The sequence below is a fragment of the Xiphophorus couchianus genome, chromosome 19, assembly GCF_001444195.1.
Source record: "Xiphophorus couchianus chromosome 19, X_couchianus-1.0, whole genome shotgun sequence".
Taxonomy (NCBI): Eukaryota; Metazoa; Chordata; class Actinopteri; order Cyprinodontiformes; family Poeciliidae; genus Xiphophorus; species Xiphophorus couchianus.
The window spans coordinates 18,374,202-18,399,753 of record NC_040246.1 but is presented as its reverse complement, the minus strand read 5'-3'; the positions used below and the strand labels follow the sequence as shown (position 1 = coordinate 18,399,753).

Sequence of the window (25,552 nt, the reverse complement as noted above, 5' to 3'; positions counted from 1 at the left end):
CGGCAGTGGCTACTGACTTTGACGTTAACATACCGGAGATCTTTGAAACAAGTTATTTTTTTAGACACTAAACAGCATTAACTTGTTGGCAAGAAAATGGACAAATTTTTTTTTTTTCAAGCTCTTAGGCTGCTTTTACACTGCAAAAACACAAAGTCTTACCAAGGATCTTTGGTCTAGTTTCTTGTGCAAATGTCTTAACTCACTTGAAATAAGACAACGCTATCTTACAAGTAACATTTCAGTAAGACACAGAAGTTTGTTTTAAGTAAATAACTCCTTAATATTGATGAAAAAGTTTTGGTTCTGTTGGTTATTTCACTTATAATATGGGAAAAATGTCTTGTTATAAATTAAATAATCTGCCAATGGAATTAGTACTTTTTAAATCAATATTAAGCAATTATTGACCTAAAACAAGCTGCTATATCTTGCTGAAAAGTTACTTGTAAATTAGTTTTTTCTTTTGTCAAGTGTACTAAGATATTTGCACAAGAATCTAGACCAAAAATACTTAAGATTTTGTGTTTTTGCAGGGTAGAAGCAGTAGGAATTTGAAAGGATACAAAAACGTGCAAAATGTGCCTCCTTTAAAACAAGCTCCTATCTGCTGAAACGTTACCATTAAATTAATGAACTAAGATATTTGCAGTAGAATCTAGAAACCCACCTGGTGTGATTTTGTGTTTTTGCAGTGAACAGAGACTCGGCTCTTGCAGAGTATAACTTTGAGGGGATCAGTCCGATGCTGTACTGTATGTTCTGCTGTTAAATGTAAAAACTGCCTCTAAATCCCCTTTCTCACTTGCCTCGGACTCTAGATGCTGTAAGTCTACTTTTTTGAGTGACCTTTAAGACAAAGTAGATTTAAAAAGAAAATCTGGGCTCTTGTCATTTAAATCCTGATCATTTTTGCCTGATAGAATAGAGTTTATAATGTGAATTTTTAAAAAAGAGCAATGCTCTCTGGCCCTCCCCTCTCTCCTCCCTCCACACTCAACCCGACTAGTTTTTGCTTTTGTTCTCCTTCTCCCAAAGTCCAATTTGTCCACCACCTTCCCCAGGGGACAGCAAACACAATTGTCCATCCTGCATTAGCTCACAAACATGATGCTACCAGTCATCTCCCCCCTTCTGATACAACCTATTCCTTTGTCATTAATTCTCTACTGTAGATTAGTCGTTACATCTATTTTAGAAACCTGAATCCATATGCCTGTTGGATCTCATTATTTCTCCTGATGATACTGGTGCAGTATCATAACGTATGCATACGGACATTATCTCTCTGGTGCAATAAACATGTGCTGTGACCTAGGAGCACTTGATCTAACCTCACACACATGTTTATTATTGGCTCAAGCATGTTTCAAAAGTGTCACCTCTGTATTTTCCCGAACCAATCTGGTGTCACTCCCATCCTTGACAGCCCCACAAAACATGAAAAAAATTATTTTAAATTGCAAAACTCCACCTCCAATTGGCGTTTATTTTTGCACGGCAGCTGCAGGCTTTGCTTGATTGGACTACGGCAGCCATTGAGGGACAGTCCTTTGCGCTGTCCCTTTTTGGAGAAGTATGGGGTTGCCACTGAAAACATGCCATTTTTTATATTTTTGCTCCTTGTCACCAGATACGCATGAGATGCAGTGATCATTTGCAGTTTGTGCTCATGTTTTTCTTTTATATTTTGTTTTGCAAGTCAAAACGAGATTAATTAAATTTCTGAACGGATGAAGCAGGGAAAAATGTTTTTTTTTTTTTTACCCGTGTCTTTCAGCGACACGCCAACAGTGAGACACTGCATCCTATGTGGGGTTTATCTGGGTTTGTTTTTTTCTATTTACGCTGTCTCTGTAGTGCCATTTCAATGTAATGTGCTGTTTTTTTGTGTCTTTGTTGTCTCTTTTTTTCCCTTGTTCCCCTCTCCTACCCTCCCTACCCTCCCCTCCCGCCCCCGGAGCAGCATTCTGTCCCGCACAGGCAGGAAGGAGAACCAGGAAGCTTCCAATTCGGCCGTGCCCATGACCATGTGTCTTTTTCCTGTGCCATTCCCACTCACCCCATCTCTAAGACCACAAGTCAGTTCCATCAACCCTACAGTTACTCGCTCCCTCCTTTACAGCGTTCTGCGCGATGCCCCGTCAGACCGCGGGGGGCAGGGGCAGCAGAGTCGGGACGCTCAGCTCTCAGAGTACCCCTCTCTGGACTATCAGGGCCTCTATGTGACCCTCGTGACCCTGCTTGACCTGGTGCCCCTGCTGCAGCACGGTCAGCATGGTGAGTCAAGGCCCCAGTGCTCCACTGTTTGTCATCATCATCCTCGAGCCGCCTGGCCTGCATGAAGCCACTGCTGCTTTTTTTGGCCTCGTTTTTGGAGAGACGTCCTGCTGAGGATCTTGAGGGATGCATGGGGTGCTTGGGAGCACGCTGGATCCTGTCAACTTTTCATAAGCCATTGGATAATCCAGACATAATTACGCCTTCTCTTCTGTGCACCATAACCTGACTGCATGTTGTTGTTATGCAAAAAAATTGATTGGGAAAAAAAATGTTTTAGACACGTTGTCATGTGCAAATATAGTCTAATGTAATGTCTTTAGATGCATTCAGAACACACCTGCACTGCAAAAACACAAAATCTCACCAAGTATTTTGGTCTAATTTCTACTGCAATATGATAATACACTTAAAACAAGACAAACTCACTCAAAAGTAGTTTTTCAGCAACATTTTTGAGCTTGTTTTAAGTAAATAATTTGTTAATATTGATTTTTAAAATTAGTAGTTCCATTGGCAGATTATTTCACTTAAACAAGAATTTTTTTGATGTTATAAGTTCTTTTATTTGGCAGTAGAACAAGTACTTTTACATCCGTATTAAGGAATTATTTTCTTAAAACAAGCCTTTATATCTTGCTGAAAAGTTACTTTTAAATTAGTTTGTCTTAGTTCAAGAGTAATAACATATTTGCACTAAAAACTAGACCAAAAAAAGTTTATATGATTTTGTGTTTTTGCAGCATAAGAATAATTCAGAGTATAATTAGGGCTGCAACTAACAATTATTTTAGTAATCGATTATTCTGACAATTAATCGGATAAAAAATGGCCACATTCTGCAGATTTTTAAGTTCATTCTATACTAAATATTTGAAATACATTTAAAATATGTTATTTTTTAAATGTATTTTGGATATCACCATTATTTTAATTGTTAAAATAAGAAAATAAACAATAACAGCATTTCTGTGGTGTAAGTTTGATCATTTGGAGAAAAGAATTCATCTGTACTTTTAACATCCACATGTGAAAAGTTAAATCATTTTTACTTAATTTAATACAGTGTATAGCTAATCTGTTGTTTGCTTTTTTGGATTAACTGATTAATAATTAGATAGCAAAACCACAACATTTTACCAAGTATTTTTGGTCTAGTTTCTAAGGTAAATATCTTGGTACACTTTAAATAAGTTCTTAGCAAAAAATTCAAGCTTATTTTAAGTAATTAATTTCTTGACATTAATGAAAAAGTAATTGTTTGTCTGGCAGATTATTTAATTTACAACATGGGAAAAATGTCTTGTTATAAATGAAATAATCTGGCAGACTAACAATTACTTTTTCATCAAAATTAATGAATTAATCACTTAAAATAAGTGTGAATTTCTTGCTGAAAAGTTTTATTTAAGTTAGAAAGATCTTATTCTAAGCGTAATAAGATATTTGCACTATAAATTAGACAAAAATACTTGGTAAGATTTTGTGTTTTTGCAGTGTGGATAGCAAAAGGTGGTTAATATAATTGCTATTTTTTTCACATAATTTGAACCGAGTGAAGCTAAAAATGAGGGGGTTTATCATAAAAGCAAGATGTTTATATTTTTGTACAGTTTTGGCTTAATTACTGATTTGACTGTGTTATTCTTTCACCAGATTACCTTTTTTTGTCTGTTTACTCCAGTCAACGATTAATCGATTACTAAATTAGTTGACTATTATTTCAAGAATCGATTAATCACAATTAATCTGATTAATCGTTTCAGCCCCAAGTATAATCACTCTGCTCTGCACCACACCTGCATCACAGTATTTTATAAAACTAAGCTCTAAAGCATGAAAAGCCATCTTCTAGATTAGATTTCTCTGATTTGTACCTCAGAGCGTTTTGCAGACAGCTAACTGACCTCAACAGCAGCTCTTAATCCTGTTGTTTTTTGTTTTCTGTTGCTGTAATATTAAATAAATGCCATTCATGTAACCCAGTGGCTACATACAGTATCAGGATGCTGTATGCGCAGATGATTGAATGCGTGTTTGTGTATCTCTGTCCTTTTTTGTTTGTTTTTTTGCCCTCTCTGTTTCTCATCAGATCTGGGACAGTCCATATTTTACACAACAACCTGCCTTCTTCCCTTCCTCAGCGACGATATTCTCAGCACTTTGCCTTATACAATGATCTCCACCTTAGCCACATTCCCCCCCTTCCTCCATAAAGACATCATTGAGTACCTGAGCACCTCTTTCCTCCCCATGGCGATACGTGAGTACGACCTGAAGACGGAGGATTTCAAAAATCATTCACATCCCGTCATTTTTAAACTTTAAGCAAATAGAAAATACTGAAAATAAACATTTGAAGCAAACAGAAAATAGTCTGAACAGTGCAGTGATTCATCAAAGATTATTTCCGTTTCTGCCTTTTTGTTTTACTTAAACTAATTTTGACATCAGGCAAATAAATAAATATTAAAAGCAGTTTTTAATCGACTATTTGAAATGAGTAATTTCTACCTAAACTTGTTTTAATTCAGCCACATTAAAAGGTTTTAGAACATGAATGAACTTTTTAGACACTGAATTTATAGCATCATATTTTTATCTTGTTCAATTCATCCATCCATCCATTTTCTGTTCTCCCTTTGTCCCTAATGGGGTCGGGAGGGTTGCTGGTGCCTATCTCCAGCTACGTTGCAGGCGAGAGGCGGGGTACACCCTGGACAGGTCGCCAGTCTGTCGCAATCTTGTTCAATTATTTATACAATTAAAAAAAAAAAATTAAATTCACTTTCAAAATTTGCCTGCAACTTCTTGATGAGTTAATCATATTTGAATTTTAACTATTTTCTGATCTGTTGATTATTTCTTTTTTTAGTTAACAAAATGTAGCAAAATGTACCAAAGTGGAGATTTTTTTTTTTAAGAATTTGAACCAGGTGAAGCTAAAACTACGTCACTTGAGGAGTTCTAGATAGAACATTTTAACAGATAAATACGATTTTTCTTATCTGAAATGCAAATTTTATATATTTTTTACACACTTTTGGCTTTCAAATGGCCTTTTTTAAGAGTCTGAATAACTAAATTATCGATTACTAAATTAGTTGACGATTATTTCCATAATCGATTAATCATGATTAATGTGATTAATCGTTTCAGCCCTACATTAAAATGCAAAAGAAAAACAAGTTTTACTATAAGTTAAGCAGATTCAGTTTACCATGTTCAAATATAATGTGTAATAGTGTCTTTGTATCATAAAAGTGATATTTTAAGTATGTCCTTCTGTGTGCAGTGGGATCAACTCGGAGGGAGGGCGGAGTGCCTGCCTACGTCAACCTGTCGGCCTCATCTATGCTCATGATCGCAATGCAGTACACCTCAAACCCAGGTAACTGCCATGTTGGCTAGTTTGAAAACTGCACAGTTAAGTGCTCCTTTATCTGTTTACTTTAGAGCACAATCTCTGCCTTGTTCCAGTTTATCACTGTCAGCTGTTGGAGTGCCTAATGAAGCACAAACAGGAAGTGTGGAAGGTAAACAAACGCTCCCTTTCCCATCTGAAGCAGACATCTGTGTAAAGATGATCCTTATTATTCTCATTTGGTAAAACAAACTCTGTCACAGAACAAAAAGTTCATTTCTGCTACTCATATATGCAAATTGTTAGATTTAATGTGTGTGGAAACATATCTTGAATTTGTGATTAATCATTTCACCAGAACTGAAATGATTATTCAGATTAATTACTTTCATTGGAAGAATAGTGCATTTAAAAGATTATTTTAAATTGCAATCCAATGCACAAAAACACACACTATTCCAGGTTTAAAAGGCATAAAAGTGTCTGGAAAATAAATAATACACAAAATACACAACCTAGTCAAATTTTAGGCCATTTCAATCAACACAGTCAATGTTACGCAAACATAAAATCCAGACAAGACAAAACAATATCAAAGAGCAATGGAGGGTTACTTACATATTAAATAAAAATAAAAATAAAAATATTTTTACTTCTGCAACCAGTTTTACGGAAGGAAGAGCAAGAACTTTGAGCTCATATTAAACATTGCTTTGTGAATCCAGGATATAAATATAAATAACTTAACTAGCAGGACACAAAATTGTTGTGAAAAATGTAGAATATTTAGAATAGGTTTCAGTTTCTCATACTTCAACAGAAATCATTCAGAAATTTTATTGAAAACCTTTCATCAGAAGAGTGAATAAATAAATTTGAATGATTTCTGGAAAAAGAAAAATCTAAAACACACACTAATTTGTTAATGTTTGGGTCTCTGGTATACCTGCAGCATAAACCAAATTCAGTTTGAACTTGAGAAAATAAAAGTTAAAACAAGACAAAAGCAAAATAATATTTTCTTTGTGTTACTCTTTACCTAAAGCGGAAACATAAAGCTTTTTGTAAACATTTTCTGTTTCAGGACCTGCTTTATGTCATATCTTACGGCCCATCCCAAGTAAAACCTCCAGCTGTGCAAATGCTGTTTCACTACTGGCCCAATCTGAAGCCACCAGGAGCCATCAGCGAATACAGAGGGCTGCAGTACACAGGTTTGATTCCCTGGAGGCCATATTTGCTATTTTAGATGTGAACAAACTGATTCAGTATTCAATAATCAAAATTTTCATTTGTTCAGCCTGGAATCCTATCCACTGTCAACACATCGAGTGCCATAACGCCATCAACAAACCTGCAGTCAAGGTAACAAAAAAAATCTATCGCATATCTCACTAGAGCTGAAATGATTAATCACAATTAATTTGAATAATCATCAACTAATTTAGTAATTGATTAATCGTTAACTAGAGTATGCAGATTATAAAAAAGGCCATTCAGTTAAAAATAAAAAGCCACATTTATAATAGTAATTAGAAATGTGGCTGAAGTGGTTATATGAAAACTCTGCAGAATGAGCCAATTTCTTTTTTGATCAGATTAATCGATTAATCATCAGAATAACTGATAGTAAAGATTATTTTATGATGATTAATCAATTAATCGGAAAAAGTTTTGGCAGATTCTACAGATGTTTTATTTAACCACTTAAGTCTTTTTATATAACATTATAAAATTAAAAGATGCAAATAAAAACAATTCCGTTAATTTTTCAAATAATAAGACAAACATTTTATTGCCCAAAAGCTAGTAACATAGCATTATTTTAATGAATTTAATCTAGGTGAAGCTAAAACTATGACGCTTGAGGAGTTTTAGGTAAAACATATTTATAGACAAAGGTGTTTTTATCTTAAATTAAAAAATTATGCTTATTTTGTTCAATTTTGGCGTAATTACTGTTGTGAATATGTTTTTTTTTAGCAAATAGCTTTTTTTTTTAGTCTGTGTACTACAGTTAATGATTAACCGGTTACTAAATTTAAATCTAGGCTAAAAACCTTTTGAACCATATTAAATTAAACACTGACCAACATATTTAATGTCTATCAGTTAATCATGATTAATCCGATTAATCATTTCAGCCCTAATCAAATAGAATAACCGTTTACTAAAAATAATCATTAGTTACAGCCCTATGTTTCACCAGTTACAATGATAAATTAGCTCCTGTGTATTTAAGGTTTATTTTCACCTTTTGTTGTCCTCTCAGTAAATACATGAGGCGGTGGCAACAACCGCTTTTCTCCACTCAAAGCTCACAGATTCTCTGCTTTATCATCCCCGCCTGCCTTGACTCAACTGTGCTCCAAACTGACAAATAGAGTTGGAATGGGGCAGCAGGGATGGGGGCTGGATTTCAATTACCGGGAGCTGGAAGGCGGCATGGGGCAGGGGGCCTTAATTGGAAGCGGTGACCCTGTGCAGCCCTGGAGGACAGGGTGGCATCCAGTGAGCACAGTAAATTACAGTGCACCATCTGAACATTGAGGCCAGCAGCGTTTAGCACAGACTCAGGCACAGCATATGCACACAGCCATTGTTATTGAGCTTTAAGGAGCAGATAAATGTGTCCTGGTGTTTTATTTACACGATCTGTTTAGTGCGGTAGGACTGAAACGATTAATCAGATTAATTGTGATGAGTCGATTAATCGCATACGGACTAAAAAAAGCAGATTGCTGAAAGAACAACATACTCAGAGCAGAAATTAAGCCAGAACTATACAAAAATATGTACATTTTGTATTTAAGACAAAAAAAGACGTACATAAACTCCTCAAGTGGCATTTTTTGATTCACTCGGTTCAAATTCTGTAACATTTCTCTATTAAGCACCTTTTGCTATGCAATTATTAATTGGTTGATACAAAAAATAATCAACCGGTCAGTATTAATGTTAAGTCAAGCAGAAAGAGCTGAACTTTTTATATGTTGATGTTAAGAGTGTTTTTGTAGGTGCAGATTTGCCATAAATGATCCACTTAATGAGCACTATGTTGGTGTTATTTAGGCAAAACTGGGTTCATTTTATTATTTTAAAGAATGAAATGAATTATTTGTTTGTTTGAATCACTTAATGTACTTCTAATATTGTATAAAAAAGACTTAATTAAAAAGATCTGCACAGTGTACCAATTGTTTTATCTGGTTAATTGATAGAATAATCGATTAATCGATGAGTAAAATTGTTGCAACCTTACATGGGGAAATTTTAATTTCACCATAAAATTATTAGGATTTAAAGATCCAATTTTCTAAACATTTAAATAAGGCTGCACAATATCAAGGAGACATGAAAAGGAATACTAGTGAAAATGAAACTGGGGATTTTTAATGTACATTTTCCAGAGTCTTTTCTTATTTTTCCTTCTTTGCATTTGTCCAGCAGATCTTTGTTATTTTTAGCATTTACAAGACCAGAAATATGCATCATACTTGGTCATTAAAGTCAATAAAAGTCTATAAAATGGGCCAAAATATATATAGAATATGCACGGATGACAATTGAAACGTAATGTCTGGTCAAATATTGCGTCTAAGAAGTACTTTCACTGCAAAACCCCAAAATATTACCAAGTATTTTAATCCGGGCATTATCATAAATCAATTAAATCCTCTAGGACCGAACTTGAAAATTGGGCATTATGCTACTAACGTTTAGCTTTCGTCAACAACTCATAGGAGAAATTGAGAGCGTTGCGCAACATAAATAATCAGCTGGCCGCAACATGATGCACATAACTTAACCAACCTTCGAGGAAGGTAATTTCCCTTGAAGAATTTTAATAACAGAGGAACTTGACAGTAGTAGTACACATGAAATAAGACAAATGTATAAATAACTTTTAAGCAACATATAGGAGCTTGATTTAAGTCAAAAAACCCTTTATATTGATGAAAAAATACTAGTTTTAAGTGAAATAATCCACCAGTGGACATTTTTCCAATATTGTAAGTTAAAATATCTTGCTCCGTTGGTAGATTATTTCACAAATGACCAGCATTTCTTTTTTAATCAATATTAAGGAATTATTGCCTTAAAACAAGCTCTTATAGGTTGCTGAAAAGGAACTTGTAAGTTGGTTTAGTCTAATTTGAAGTGTACTCAGATAGTTACACTGGAAATTAGACCAAAAATACTTAAGTAAGATTTTCTGTCTTTTCAGTGTTGTAATTGTGATATGGTTCAAATGATAATGACGACTCGATATTTAAACATTTTATAAACATTATGCCTAAAATTTCCACTTTCAACAACAATAGAAATCTGTCATCTTTTGAATAAATTCTCTGTATTTGAGCTGGAAATCCACGCAGCCACTGTATTTGTGACTCTTACAGATGTGCATAGACCCGACTCTCTCTGTAGCGCTGGGAGACAAGCCGCCACCTCTTTATTTATGCGAGGAGTGCAGCCAGAGGATCGCTGGGTATGCATCTGCTTCACCTCTTTTCTCCTAAACAAACACACAATCATTGCAAACTCACATCTCCTGTTGCCTGCAGGCTCATTGTTCCTGTCTCCACTTCAGCCAAAGCACAAAGCCAGGGTTATGCAATTCCCCTGTGCCGCTAATGAGATCATCATCACAGAAAAACGTGCATGCACTTTTTCCTCATTTCTCCAGAATGTAGACGATTATAATTACATGGCTTTGCAGGATGCTTAGTAGTGCTTATGCTCTGTTGGGAAGCTGAATTTGTTGTGTTTAAGTCTCTGTGCAGCATTTCACCTCTAAATCATGCAACGTTTTGTTATTTCTATGACCTTTGCAGAGATCATCCTGAATGGCTTGTTGATGTCCTATTGCCACAAGGTGAGCATGTACAGCAAATAAACATTTTAAGATGGATTAATCATGCCTAGCAAAGGTTCTTCATACAAAACACTGCAGCCAGTATGCCGTATTAAAGCCTTGTTCACAGCTGCCTCAAACTGTTTTAAGATTTTTGATTTTTACTGGTTATTTCTGTGGGCCTTTTTGTAAAAACATTATTTGCCCCCTGACAAATTTCTTTTTTGTGTGTTTTCATGAACAAATTTTAGTACTAGACAGACACCTTGAGTTAGTAGATTAAAAAAATTGCAGTTTTCACATGATTAAATCTTTTACGAGAAGCAAACCTCTCAAATCTTCTTAAAGCTGCAGTATGTAACTTTTATTAAAAGATATGTTATGTATTTATTAAAACTGTCACCATGTTGTGACAGTTAGTTATGAGACAGATAATCTGTGAAACGATCGATGTCTTCCCTCTTCCCACCAAAAACAACCAATCAGAGCCAGAAGGAGTGTCTTAGCGCTGTCAAGCATCCTCATGTATGCGCTAATCAATGTGCTAAAGTTAGAGAAACATCCTAGCGTCACAGGAAAACAGTTTATCTGCTGTCATTAGTGGCTATGCTAACTAGCCTTAGCATTCTCTACAATCTGTGGTAGTGTTTGTCTAGGGAGGGAAAGGAGCAGCGCTGCACAGAGAGTGATTGACAGTGCTAAGACCCGCCTCCTGGCTCTAATTGGTTGTTTCTAGTTTGCACTAGGAGAAGATACGTTATCTGTCAGCACATTTCAATAAATATGTTAAAAAATATGTAAAAGATGATACAAAATGTAATAAAATGTGGAACATTAGATGAGGACAGATTCCTCATTTCATCACCGAGAGCTAAAACAATTTAAATACATAATTAGACAAAGAAATATATAAATATATATCTGTTGCAACAAAGGTTCAAATGATTGGTTTTACATTTTAAGATAATCTGTTATTACATTTTAAAACTCTAGATTTCCCAACATGTAGTGTTGCACTTAAGAGAAATGAAGTTTAAAGTGTGACAATAAAAAAAAGAGGCAATATGAAATGAAAATTTGTTTCCATTTATTAATCATGTTTCTAATGTTTAGAATTGATCTGTCATGACATAAAAATATTTGTGTTTTCTAGTTTTTCATCATTCTTTATTTTCTTTGCAGCAGAGATATCTGCCATTTGTCAAAAGAAGGTAAGATTAATATTATTTATATTCACCGTGATCTGTGTTAATACATCTTGCTGTTTAATTTTTTTATGCAGATAAAGCCATGTATTTACAGAAGTTGTATTTAAGGACACATTAACTTGTCTCCTCTCGCTGTTGGGCATTAAATCACGCTTCCTGTTTACAGTCACTTAGAATTACCAAATAATTTGTATTTGCTAAATGCCAGAATAATGACAAAGAGAAGGCTTTTTAATTGCTTTCCTCTATATACATTGGGATTAAGAAATTTGTGATGTCATAACTTGATATCATTGATAGCTGTTAGCTTAATTCACAACATTTGAGTTGAATGGAGAAACATTTACGAGCAACTACAGATGCTACTTCTGCATGAACATCTGTCTGTTCTTGGGGAATTAAATGTTTGACATATTTAATTTTTTTAATCCTTTTTTTCTTTTCAGCAGATGTTCCTGTTTTTGTTATATCTTATAAATATGTCTAAGAATAATAATGTGAAAAAATCAAAATAATCTATCATCTGACACAAAACCATGTTAAAATGTAGTTATGTTTTTGTTAAATTCAACATATTAAGAAAAAAGTTGCCCTTTATGTTATGTAAAGACCTATTTGATACAAGAGAAAACTTAAGTTTTTAAGAAACCTTTTCATTAGTCATTGCACAAGATCAATTAACTTTAGATTAACTCGTTAACTTGCATCCCTAATTTAGATAGGTTAACGTTTGCAGCCTTTTGTTGATATTAGCTTATCAATCTATTTAATTTAATTACATCTATGTAAATGTGTTCAAGACATTTTCTTATCTAAAATTATTTTATTCTGGACTAAGAAAGCAGCACACCCCATTTCAAACGCAGCTGCTGCTACTGGGCCGTGATGTTTATTTGCTCTTGCTGAATGCTCTGCCACAGGCTAAGTGCTCCCTGCTGGTTTCCACGGAGACTCAGGTCTCAGGTAATCCTGTCAGGCCCATGTTGTCTGTGGAAACAGCTGGGCTCCGCCCTGGTTTGTTTGTTCAGCACCATGTAATCCACATCCTTCCTTGATCACTCTGAGGAATTAGATTTACACTTACGCTGTTGTTATTAAACGGGAACTCTACCTAAAAATACAACATGAGGCCTGCACTGCAGAAACACAAAACCTTACCAAGTATTTTTGGTCTAGTTTCTAGTGCAAATACTTTAGTACACTTGAAATAAGACACAACTAACTTGCAAGAAACATTTCATCAAGAAAAAGGAGCTTGTTTTAAGTAATTAATTCCTTAATATTGATGAAAAAGTACTAGTTGCACTAGCAGGTTATTGACATATAGCAAGACATTTTTTCCCATGTTAGAAGTGAAATAATCTGCCAATACTGAGAAATTATTGACATAAAAGAGGCTCCAATATTGTGGTGAAAGGTTGCTTGTAAGTTAGTTTTGCCTTCTTTCAAGTATGCTAAGGTATTTGCACTAGAAAGTAAACAAAAAATACTTTTAGGATGTTTTCCCACCTGATAGTCTGTTAGGCTTGGTTAGAATGGAAACCAAAATTGCAATGTTTGTTATATTTTCAGCTGGTGCAGTTCACCGTCACACTGCACTGTGTCAAACGAACCAAACCTTTTGAAAAACCTGTTCCCCTTCTCGCCTGTAGTGGCGCTGCAGTAAGAACCACTGAAGGAAACTACATGAAAACCTCTGAAGAAGACACTGATTAGCGCATCTTCCTTCTTCACAAAATGTAAACAAAAATGGAGTAGCGTCAGATTGTAGCGGTTGTATGATCTTGCTTTTGTTTTTAGTAAAAACTACGAGCCCTTTCTCCCACTAGCGATAGGTTTTTGTATATATAGTACAGGCACATTACAACTATTACTCGATTAGCTTAGCTAATTTAGCCTTTTCTGCTATCTAAGAAGTATATTATACATGTACTTACTCTGCCGGTCACCAGAACCTTGTTATTCACACGAAGTGTTCGTACGTCCTTTACAAAGCCGTTGAAACACTGATTGTATGCGTCTTGGTGTTCATTAAATAGTTCATTATATCGAAGTATGAGATCGGAGGCAGCTTGTCCACATCGTCCGACATGTTTTCCTTCTCCGTCTCATGCAGATCGATCCAGACAGCAGCCATTTTGTCCATGTATCTTTCTCTCGCACATTGGTCAACAGATCACACATATTTTCTTTTTGTTGGTCTGGAAGCCATCATGAGTTCATTATGCATTGCTCATGCACGTGCCTTCTAAGATCATGCGGATAACTTCCGGTTTAGTCTTGTTCACTTCCTGCTTACAGAGTGGTCTCCAGTCCACTTGGATCCACATTCGAACATAGTTCGAATAGTTTACTTTAATCGACCAGACCAGAGTTTGCTTTTTTGTTCTGCATTAGAGTTCGATGCTTAAACCAACGGGACTTTCTAGACCAGGGGTCCCCAAACTTTCTCCTGTGAGGGCCACATAACTTGTCCCTTCTCTGATGGGGGGCCGGGGTCAGTTTGTAACAGAAAAAGTGTGATGATTGTAAGAGTGCTAAACATAAAAATGTATTGTTTTTCAGAAAGCACAATCAAATAACCTTTTCTGGATTCTTCAGAGAACAAAAGTCAGGAAATAACACTATTTATGAAATAAATAATAACCAAATAACACTGGGTTCTCCACATAAAAAAAAGGGTTAGGGTCAATTATATGCATGTATAAAATAGTTACTAACTAGTAGTTAATAATAAATAAAGTTCATTACTAAGGAACATTTTATTGCAAAAGTCCAACTTATCAAATAAAAATGCACATATATGAAAATACTCTGGTATTGTTCAGGGGGCCGGACCAAATGTGGAGGCGGGCCGCATCTGGCCCGCGGGCCGTAGTTTGGGGACCACTGTTCTAGACAAACTTTAATTAAAGCGGACCCAACAGGGCTCAGATTTTGTGTTTCTGTGTGTCGCTGTTACGTCCACAAAGGGCACAACATATTGAGGACACGAAGACAAAAATGAGGATTCAAAAGTAATTTTTATTTTTAATTCTCTCGACCTTTTTGTTTAAGATGAGCTTCTTTTGATTTTTCTGTGAAGAAAAAGAGAATTAAATCCTCGGTTCCCCGTGTCCCAAAAAAGAAAGAACACAAAAATCCCAAAGTATAAACAGAAAGTTGGACCTGATGAGCCGATCAAAAAGAACAAAACGGTACAGCAGGAGGCCAACCCTATACAGGGCCGTCGAAGCCCCTGCTAGTACCGGACTACAAGAAAAAAGACACTACTGCTAAAGAAAAATCGAAAACAGGACAACCGGTCCCACCAGGTCAAAAATTACAACAAAAACAAAACATCAACCAGACAAACAGCTAACAAAAACTACCGTGTGGCAGGCTGGAGACGTGCGCACCGCGTCAGAACGCATCCTGGGTGTTGGTTGGGAGTGGGCGGCGCCTTTACCTGGCGCAACCCAGCCTATTTATAGGCTGTCCAACAGCGTCACAAATTAACGGACCAATTACAAGAAAAAATTATCAAAACTCCAAAGTATATTAAACAACAACAATAAAAATCATACAACTAACTTCCTTACAAAATAATCCAAGTGAAAAAAAATAGACAGAAATAAATACAATGTGCCGGAGCACATAACAGCCGCTGATGAATGTTTTGTCGTTGAACGCTGAATGAAGCTGCTCTCCATCACATGACGGATGTGTTAATTTGATCGGCAGCAGTGTATTCCTCTAATGGTGCCAGATAAGAGGCTGATCAGATTACCATGCCTCCCTTTTTATTTTTAGAAACCTCCAGCAACTGACATGTGCTGTTTTCTCACTTTGATGTGCACAGGTTTCCAATCAGAGAGTAGTGAGCTGATTAAAAAAAACGTGGTTGTTCACATCAGAAATAAACAGTCTTTGCCTCTTCCTCCTCCCACTCCTCCTTTTCCTCGCAGAACTGCAGCTCTCATGTCAGGAGGGCCGTGGTCACCTGCTTCTCAGCCGGCTGCTGCGAGCGCCATGGCAACAGGCCCGTCCGCTACTGCAAGCGTTGCCATGTCAACCACCACAGCAGCGAGGTGGGGGCTGCGGCGGAGACCCATCTATACCAGACCTCGCCCCCCCCCATCAACACGCGGGAGTGCGGCGCGGAGGAGCTGGTGTGCACGGTGGAAGCTGTCATTAGGTACAAACGCAGATCTGCTGCGGTTCTGTAACGTGAAATCATGGGGATGCGTTTTGTTTTCACTCCTCTTCCTCTCTTTAAATGCGTCCAGCCTTCTGAAGGAGGCAGAAATCTATGCAGAGCAGCGTGAGTTTGAGCTGAACAGGCGTCGTCAGATGGGCCTGTCCGCCTCCCACCACTCCCTGGACAACATCGAGTTTGACAACAAGGAGGACGACCAGCACGACCAGCGGCTCCTCAGTCAGTTCGGCATCTGGTTCCTGGTGTGTGTCATCAGCAAGGGAGGGAGGGGCGATCACAAATAAAGATAAAATCCCTGATTTATTTCCATACCAGAGCCGATTTTTATAATTTCTTTCTTCTCAAAACTACAAATGGCAGAAAATATTTTCAAAAAGTGGTTTTCAATTCAACTATCCCTTTTGTGTGTTGTACAACGGATTATTAGTCCCAGGCTGCAACTAATGATTATTTTAGTAATTGATTATTTGAATTATTAATCGATTAATCGGATAACAAATATTGGCATATTTTTCATGTTACCACTTAAGCTCATTCTACAATAATATTAGAAATACATTTAAAAACACTTTTGAATAAACATTTTAACACCTAAAGTGCAATAACAGCATTCCTTTAGTGAATGTTTGATCATTTGTAGCAAAGGATGCATCTGCAGGTAAAAATACACTGCTCAAAAAATAAAGGGAACACTCAAATAACACATCCTAGATCTGAATGAAAGAAATATTCTCATTGAATACTTTGTTCTGTACAAAGTTCCATTTGCACAACAGCAGGTGAAATTGATTGTCAATCAGTGTTGCATTATTGTAATTTTATTTCCAGAATAAAAATAAAATTGTAGCTGGGCCTTGATATTCTGTCAGAGTTAACCTGAATTCAATGTCCTTACAAATAAAAGCTGCAAAACATTCTTGTCAAACAAGATGGCCGCCGTGGGTGAGCTGACATTGTTCTGAAATATGGAAACGCAAGGAGTGGGTGAAAAAACAAACCCATATTTTCCAAAAATTCAATCTACAAAACCAAAATTTTGACTAATCAATTATTTGATTGAATTTGATTAATTCCCTAGCCCTAGATCCAGAGTTACCTGCTCTGACTGGTTCTTATTGTGCGTTCAGGTGAGCCTGTGCACGCCCAATGAGATCACGCCTACGGAGAGCCTGGCGCGGCTCGTCAGCATGGTCTTCCAGTGGTTTCACTCCACTGCCTACATGATGGACGATGAAGTGGGAAGCCTGGTGGAGAAGCTGAAGCCACAGTTTGTCACAAAATGGCTGAAGACGGTGTGTGAAGTGCGCTTTGACGTCATGGTCATGTGTCTGCTGCCTAAACCGGTCGAGTTTGCCAGGGTAGGGTCAACACTAATGATCTTCATCATCATCTTGCATTCACTGCAAAAACAAAATCTTACCAAGTATTTTTGTCTGGTTTCCAGTCCAGATCTTAGTACACTTGAAGCAATATAGCACTAATTTAAAGGTGACTTTTCAGAAAAATGTAGGAGCTTGTTTTAAGTCTTGAATGTTGATTTTAAAAGAAGTACTAGTTCCACTGACACACTATTTTACTTATAAGAAGACATTTTCCCCATGATATAAGTGAAAAAGAAATCTACTTCAAACAAGCTCCTATATCTTGCTGAAAAGCTACTTTTTGTCTTATTCACAAAAAAAAAAAACTCTTACCAAACTGTCATTTGGTCTAGTTTTTAGTGCAGTAAAACAAAAAGTAACTATTCAGCAAAATATAGGAACTTTGTTTTAGGTCAATAACTCCTTAATGTTAACAAAAAAGTACGAGTTCCACTGGCAGAGTATAACATGGGAAACATATCTTCTTATAAGTGAAGTAACCTGCCAGAGGAACTAATTCTTTTAAATCTAGCCGGTTGCTAGGTGACGAGCGGAATTCCGCTGTGTTGCTAGGTAACAGGGCAGTGCCTGCAAGGAGTTTGAAACAACTCATTCCACAGACACCAAAAAACTTTAATTTATTGGAAAAACACAGCTGGATGTTTCTTTTTTAGGCGCTTCAGATATTTCTAGGAGTGGTAGAGACCCAAATGGAAGTACAAAATTGAGAAAAATATAAATTTTCCCTTTAGAACAAGCTCCTATATCTTGCTGAAAAGTTACTTGTAAGTTAGTTTTGCCTTATTTTAAGCCTACTAAGATATTTACACTACTAACTAAACCAAAATTACTTGGTAATTTTTTTTTTGTTTTTGCCACATTACAAGTGTACTATGATATTTGCTGTAGAAATTAGACAAAAATACTTGATAAGATTTTGTGCTTTTGCAGTGTTTACTCACAGCTAATCACCAGCGTCTTCTCCCACAGGTGGGAGGTTACTGGGATAAGTCATGTAGCAAGGTGACACAGCTGAAAGAGGGTCTGAACCGGATCCTGTGTCTGATACCTTACAATGTGATCAGTCAGCCGCTGTGGGAGTGTTTCATGCCGGAGTGGCTGGAGGCCATCCGCACCGAGGTGCCTGACAACCAGCTCAAAGAGTTCAGGGAGGTGCTCAGGTACAAATGTCTTCTGCTAACAGTTGAGTCTGTGCCTGTCGGGATAACAAATTTTGCAATAGTTATTGCGATAAACGATAATATTATTGCTTTGAAACCATTTCCAAGTAATATAACAGTGATGCAAGAATGCATTCTCAAAGATCAACAAACATTAAAATCTAATCCACATTTAACGCTGGAACTGGAAGACCTTTTAAATATTCAAAATAAATAAACAAAACAGCAAATAAAATGAATCATGGAGTCTCTAAAAACAAAATTGTCTTTCAAAAAATGTATAGTTGAGACCAAAACACCAAACTGAATACTTTTATTACCCAGTTTGTGGTAGAAAAAAGAGAAACGCTAAATTATGCAAATGGACATTATTGAGCTTGTTTTAATTTATCATGAGATTAATTGATTTATTGCTTATTGTAACATGCCTCCTTGTGTCCTTGCTACACTGGCCAAAATTATTAAGCTGACAAGACTTTTTTTTTCCAATTAATGAAATAATCTACCAGTGGAACTCCTACTTTTTGCTAATTTTAAGGAATTATTGACTTAAAACAAGCTCCTCTGTCTTGGCTAAAAGTAAATTGTAAGTTAGTTTTATCTTATTTCAAGTGTAGTAGGATATTTGCACTGGAATCTAGACCCAAAAAACTTGGTAAGATTTTGTTTTTTGCAGTGAAAGGACTTCTTGGATGCAGGATTGGACTACCATTACTCTTAAAATAGACACCGTGATACTTGAGCGTGCTATTTAAAATGATTTCCCGATGGTTATTCTGCACAATAAGGACAAGAAGTCTCCATTTGTTGTTTATTACCATTGATTAATGGTGTGTTATTTTTGCACAGAAGTTGTGCTTTCTGCACTGCAAAAACACAAATATCTTACCAAACATTTTTGTCTAGTTTCTAGTTCAAATATCTTATTACACTTGAAATAAGACAAAGCTTTCTTAAAAAGTAACTTTTCAGCTTGTTGTAAGTCAGTAATTTCTAATTATTAATTCCTAATTATTGACTTAAAAATGTACTAGTTCTACTTTCAGATTCTTTCACTAAAAACAGGAAAAATGTTTTATTAAGCAGTTATTGACTTGAAACAAGCGTCTAGCTCTTGTTCAAAAGTTACTTGTAAGTTATTTTTCTTTTATTTCAAGTGCACTAAAACTAGAATGAATTTACTTGGTAAGAGTTTGTGTTTTTGCAGTGAATAAGACAAAAAAATAACTTAAAAGTAGCTTTTCATCAAGATAAAGGAGCTTGTTTCGTCTTATTTTGAAACTAGACCAAGATTCTTGGTAAGATTTTACGTTTTTGCAGTGTATGGACCTGATTTTCTGTTCTCTGCTCCTCTGCCTGCAGTAAGATGTTCGATATTGAGCTGTGCCCCCTGCCTTTCTCCATGGAGGAGATGTTCGGCTTCATCAGCTGCAGATTCTCCGGCTACCCGGCGTCGGTGCAAGAGCAGGCTCTTCTGTGGCTGCATGTAAGAAAACACACACAGGTCTGCTCTCCTCCTGCAGCTCCGTCCACAGCGAGTGTGAATTGAACAGGTGTAACCGGGCATGAGAGTCCGGTCGGGGGCCCTGCTGAATATGGATCTGGGTCACAGACTGAGACTGATGGCGGCGGCGGGGGATTTGGGCTTTCATCCCATATGCACTCACAGTTTTCTGCTTGTACACATGGAAGAGTTTCATGATTTCTGTCTCAGATTTTATCAAGAGATTACTTATGTTTCCTCTCAGAAACTGGGTCAAAATCACATCCGAAAGAGCAGCTGCATGTGCAACAGACTTCATTTAAATTACAAATTTTATATGTATGTGTAGGGCTGCAACTAACAATTATTTTAGTTATAAATTATTCTGACCATTAATCGTTTAATTAGATTTTAGCCTTTTATATACAATATTAAATATATTAAAAGATGTAAACAAGAAAATTATTCAGTTTCTAATTTAAATAAGAAAGTGAAAATTGTATTGCCTATAAAGTGGTAAAAAATGTTTGTTATAAGTGGCATAATCTGTCAGGGGAACTAGTGCTTTTTATCAATATTAAATAATTAATGACTTGAAACCTCTTAAATCTTGCTTAAAAGTAACTTTTAAGTAAGTTTTGTCTTGTTTTAAGTGGACTAAGATATTTGAACTAGAAACTAGACCAAAAATACTTGGTACTTGGTAAATACTTGACTTAACATTAATATAATTTACTGTTGATCTGTTTGTTTTTGTGTTTACCAATTTATAAATGGATAGAAAAAGTTGCTTAAGAGATTTTGTTTTAGAGAATTTGAACCAGGTGAAGCTAAAACTATGAAAGTTGAGTTTTGGTAAGAGCATATTTACAGACAAAAGTTTTTTTTATCTTTAACGCAAAATGTATTTGGTTTTTGCACAATTTTCTAAATTACTGCTTTGAATGTGTTGTTCTTTCAGCAAATGTCCCACTTTTGAGTCTTTATACTCCTGTTAACGAGTAATTGATTACTAAATTAGAGGATGATTTATTGCAATAATTGATTAATCACGATTAATTGTTTCAGCCCTATTTCTCAGGCATACTGTATGCTAGCCTTGTTTACAGATTATAATTCTGCAGATAGCAGCATTGAAAATTCAACAATAGGTAAATATTGAATCACATTTTTTGATAAAAGTAAGTAGGACTCAAATTTGTTCCTTCTTGAGATGTGCAGATGCTAAACCTTGGAATTGGTTTCTGTGTTTTGTTTGGACCAAGGTTCTGTCAGAGCTGGACATCGTTGTGCCTCTCCAGCTGCTGATCGGGGTGTTCTCCGATGGCGTGAACTCACTGAAGGAGCTGGCCAATCAGAGAAAAGCTCGCGCCTCCGACCTCTCTGGCAACACCGGCGCTCGCCGGGTGAGCAGGACGGCAGATTTATTAACATTGATGAAAAAGTACCAGTTCAACTGGCAAATTAATCCACTTATAACGTGGACAAATGTCTTTATTACAAGTGAAATAATCTGCCAGTTGAACAAGTACTTTTTTTTGTCAAAATTAAGGAATTATTTATTTAAAACAAGCTCCTGTATCTTCCTGAAAAGTTACTTATAGGTTGGCTTTGTTTTATTACGAGTGTAATAAGATATTTGCACTAGAAACTAGGCCAAAAATACTTGGTAAGCTTTGGTGTTTTTTGCAGTGTAGTCTTAAAATGTTTCGATTTTTATTTTATTTATTTAGATTTTCCAGATTTGAACACATAACCACACAAACGCATAACAATGCACAATAAAACACACAAATAATTACCGTAAATAAATAATACTGAAAAAAAGAAAAAAGAACTTTAAAATGACATTTGAACCAGTTAAAAAAAGTGTAGTAATATATTTGCACTAGAAACAAAACCACATGGTAAGATTAGGTGTTTTTTGAAGTGTAATCTTAAAGCGTACAGATTTTTAAAAGTTATTTATTTTGATTTTCCAGATTTATTCACTTAACCACACAAACATAGCAATATAAAAAAAATCAATACATAGATAAGTAGATAATACAAAAAAGAAGAATTGACTTTAACTGACATTTTAAAAAGTAAAGAAAAAATACAAATAAATAAATAAATAAAGTGTCTAAAATATTTGCACTAGAAACTACTAGACCAAAAATAATTGTTAAAATTTTGTGTTTTTGCAGTGCAGGTTGCCCACATGTATTTTCTTCTAGATATGTATTTTTATCACTCACTGGGACGTGCTGTTCGTTGCCACGGTAACCACCGCTCTCTAAAAATAGCCGTCTTGGAGGGTCTTAATTGGAATTGGCTGCGATGTGACATTATGTCTACATCTTTACCAGCAAGGCTCTTGATTTGTGCTGTTCAGGATTAAAGAACGTGTGTAAAAAAGCAAAGACGGTTGAAACGTGAAGTTGAAAAATAAGTTTCTGTTTGTCTGATGGCGGTCCGGCTCGTTTTAGGTGAGCGTCGTGTCGGATCCGGGCCGACGCGGGCAGCACAACACCCTGAGCCCGTTCCCCAGCCCCTTCAGGAGCCCCTTCAGGAGCCCGCTGCACTGCAGCCCCTTTAAGAACCTGGGTCACGCCACCAGAAACTGTGCCTTGGACCTGGACTGTGACGACGACGACATGAACCTCGGCTGTTTCATCCTCATGTTTGACCTCATCTTAAAGCAGGTGACACATAAAATCATTAATTTATTCTTGGAAAGTTTTATGTATGACTGGTAAAAGGCAAACCCTGTTATATTTCTAATAGTTTTATCAGATTCAGAAATTTACACACACTGGGATTACTATACATTTACATGGGACATACACTGCTCAAAAAAATAAAGGGAACACTTAAACAGGTGTTTAACACTTAAAGTGTTCCCTTTATTTTTTTGAGCAGTATATTATGCAAAACTCACTTTTTGTTTTACTTCCATTTGGGTCTCAGCTGCTTCTAGCACTTAAAAAAAACACTCAGACGTTTTTTGGCATTAAATTAATGTTTTTGTTGCTGGGAAAACAAGCCGTTTCAAAAACCGACTGCTCACATTCCATGGGCACTGCGCTGTTACCTAGCAACCCCAGCCAAGTCTGGCCCCGTTACCTAGCAACCCAAGCAGAACTCCAGGACATTTGGCCAGCTGGTTTTCAACACATTTTCACTCCCGACTCGTCATATATTGACGAGTCGGGATGAGTTGTGACCATGCGTCATATATTGACGCGACGGGTTTTCCCTTCGCGTCAATATATGACGTGACGATTTTGACGATTTTGGAAGGTTCCCTCAGCGTCACATGTTGACGCGTCAGGAAACCACTTTGCGCCAATAATTCACGAGAAGGGTGCTCCCTAAGCGTCAAAAAACGACAATCTGGTTAGGGTTGGGGGAAAAGTTATGGTTAGGCTTACGCTTCACCCCTCGCATCAATTATTGACGGGAAGGGGGTACCCGACGTGTCAACATATGATGCTGAGGGACCTGCACAAGCGTCAATATATGACGAGTAGGGAGTGAGAATGGGTTGTGGTTTTATATCTATCATAACAAGAAACTATCTCATTTTAAAGAGTTTTGATCATGTTACAATGGGTTTCTTGATAATCTGCCAGTGGAATTAATATTATTTAATTTAGAAATTGTTTACTTAAAACAAGCTCATTTTGCTAAAGAGATAATTGTAAGGTAGTTTTGTCTCATTTCAAATGTACTAATATGTTGCATTAGAAACTAGACCAAAATACTTGGTAAGATTTTGTGTTTTTGCAGTGGAAAGTTAAAGCTTTGGCACATATGAGTTTTTCAAATGGAAAATGACCTTAAAACTGCTACTAAAATAGTCTCAAAGTGGCTTTAGGTCAATGAAAATCAGTGTTTTGATGAAACGTGTCATACAGTTCAAAATTAATTCTGCCAAATTCTAAAGAAATGTGCGTGAGCCTCTGAATTTTGAAGAGTGTAAAAATAAATCACAATCACAATAAATCAAAGTCTCTCGGTGTGGCTTTCAACAAATAGAAATGATAGTAGGCCTGTCGCAGTAATCAATAAATCAATTTATTGCCTGATAAATTAAAACGAGCTCAATAATTTCCATTTTCATGATTTATCATCCTTCTTTCTATCAAAATTGGTCTTCAATTTGTTGCTTTGGAGACTTCATAATTCATTTTATTTGTTGTTTCTGTTGTTTTGTTTATTTATTTTGGATATTTAAAATGTCTTCCAGTTCCAGTGTTAAATGTTCATTAGCATTTATTGGTCATTGATCTTTGAAAATGTGTTCCTGCATTATTATACCATCACAATTATATTATTTCAAAATGGTGTCAAACAACAATATTATCGTTTATGGCAATATCTTCTGGGACAATTTGCTGTTATCATGACAGGCCTAAATTAGGAAAATAGAGACCGAAAAAAAAGGTAATTATCCGGTTTCAGCTGAACGCAGTAGCTTAAATCTAACACACACATTTCAGTTCCAGCGCGGCCCACAGGTGGGATCTTTAAATTTGTGTCACGCTCCACTTTCTGCCCCGTTACGTGTCTGTTTCCCCCATGCCGGCGCAGATGGAGCTGCAGGACGACGGTGTGATGCTGGGTCTAGACAGCAGCCTGGGGAAGGATATTGTCGGCATCATCAACAACGTCTTCCAGGCCCCCTGGGGCGGATCCCACACCTGCCAGAAGGATGAGAAGGCCCTTGAGTGTAGCCTGTGCCAATCCAGCATCCTGTGCTACCAGCTGGGCTGTGAGCTTCTGGAGAGGCTGACCCCCCGGGAGGAGATCCGCCTGGTGGTGAGACGCGCATAAATTAACCTTGCTTTATGTTTAAGCCCTGCAGACTCCTTGTCTCAACCATCAAATACCTCCATCTACCTCGGTGTCGGGTAGTAAGTAGTTACATTTGAGTGGTGATACTTCATAATAGAACTACTCGGGTAAAAGTATAAAGTACAACGTAGTAAAATTGCTCCTAAAAGTGCATTGTTTTCAAAAGGTTAGTCAAGTAAATGTAACTAGTTACTACCCAACTCTAGAGTCATTTGCGAAGCAACTTGAGTAACTTTTTGGAAATAATTTACTTTTAGGAGTATTTTTACTTTTTACTTTTTACCTTTACTTGAGTATTATGAAGTATCGCTGCTCTTACTTGAGTAAAATTTGGGCACAAACAAGAAGTCTTGATTTAACTTAAATGCTAAATAAGTCTATATCTCATACAGTTGTTTTTTTTTAGTCTGTGAAGTTACTCACTGTAGGTAGAGAATCCAGATATTTTACTCAAGTAAGAGTAGCAATACTTTATAAAATACTACTCAAGTAAAAGTAAAAGTCGTAAACACTCATAAAAGTAATTTTTTTCCAAAACGGTCCTCAGGTACATGTAACTAGTTACTACCCAACTCTGATCAAATGACTCCAGAGTTGTGTAGTAACTAGTTACTTTTACTTGAGTAAATATTTGAGTATCTTTACTACTCTGTACTTTGTACTTTTACTTGAGTACTTTTATAATGAAGTAAAAATGTATTCTTACTTGAACTTAATCTATAGGTGTGTTTATATCTCAAGCACTTTTTGTTTTTTCTTCATTCTGTGTAGATACTC

At 36.3% G+C, this 25,552-nt stretch overlaps 1 protein-coding gene across 4 annotated transcripts in view; it reads left to right on the top strand.

The window, feature by feature from the left end:
* Nucleotides 1-25,552, top strand: part of unc79 (unc-79 homolog, NALCN channel complex subunit) — a 63,038-nt gene that overhangs the window by 7,604 nt on the left and 29,882 nt on the right. For 2 of the 4 annotated variants that reach the window (XM_028000073.1, XM_028000075.1), the window contains exons 3-19: nt 1,967-2,280; nt 4,373-4,543; nt 5,576-5,671; nt 5,761-5,816; nt 6,729-6,858; nt 6,945-7,009; nt 10,048-10,136; nt 10,483-10,523; nt 11,685-11,713; nt 15,658-15,887; nt 15,979-16,150; nt 17,036-17,266; nt 18,260-18,450; nt 19,813-19,936; nt 21,199-21,339; nt 22,405-22,620; nt 24,512-24,739. In XM_028000073.1, coding sequence (XP_027855874.1) covers nt 1,967-2,280; nt 4,373-4,543; nt 5,576-5,671; nt 5,761-5,816; nt 6,729-6,858; nt 6,945-7,009; nt 10,048-10,136; nt 10,483-10,523; nt 11,685-11,713; nt 15,658-15,887; nt 15,979-16,150; nt 17,036-17,266; nt 18,260-18,450; nt 19,813-19,936; nt 21,199-21,339; nt 22,405-22,620; nt 24,512-24,739 — 2,524 coding nt within the window. The remainder of the gene's footprint in view (nt 1-1,966; nt 2,281-4,372; nt 4,544-5,575; nt 5,672-5,760; nt 5,817-6,728; nt 6,859-6,944; nt 7,010-10,047; nt 10,137-10,482; nt 10,524-11,684; nt 11,714-15,657; nt 15,888-15,978; nt 16,151-17,035; nt 17,267-18,259; nt 18,451-19,812; nt 19,937-21,198; nt 21,340-22,404; nt 22,621-24,511; nt 24,740-25,552) is intronic. The other 2 variants (XM_028000074.1, XM_028000076.1) reach the window with 2 other exon arrangements.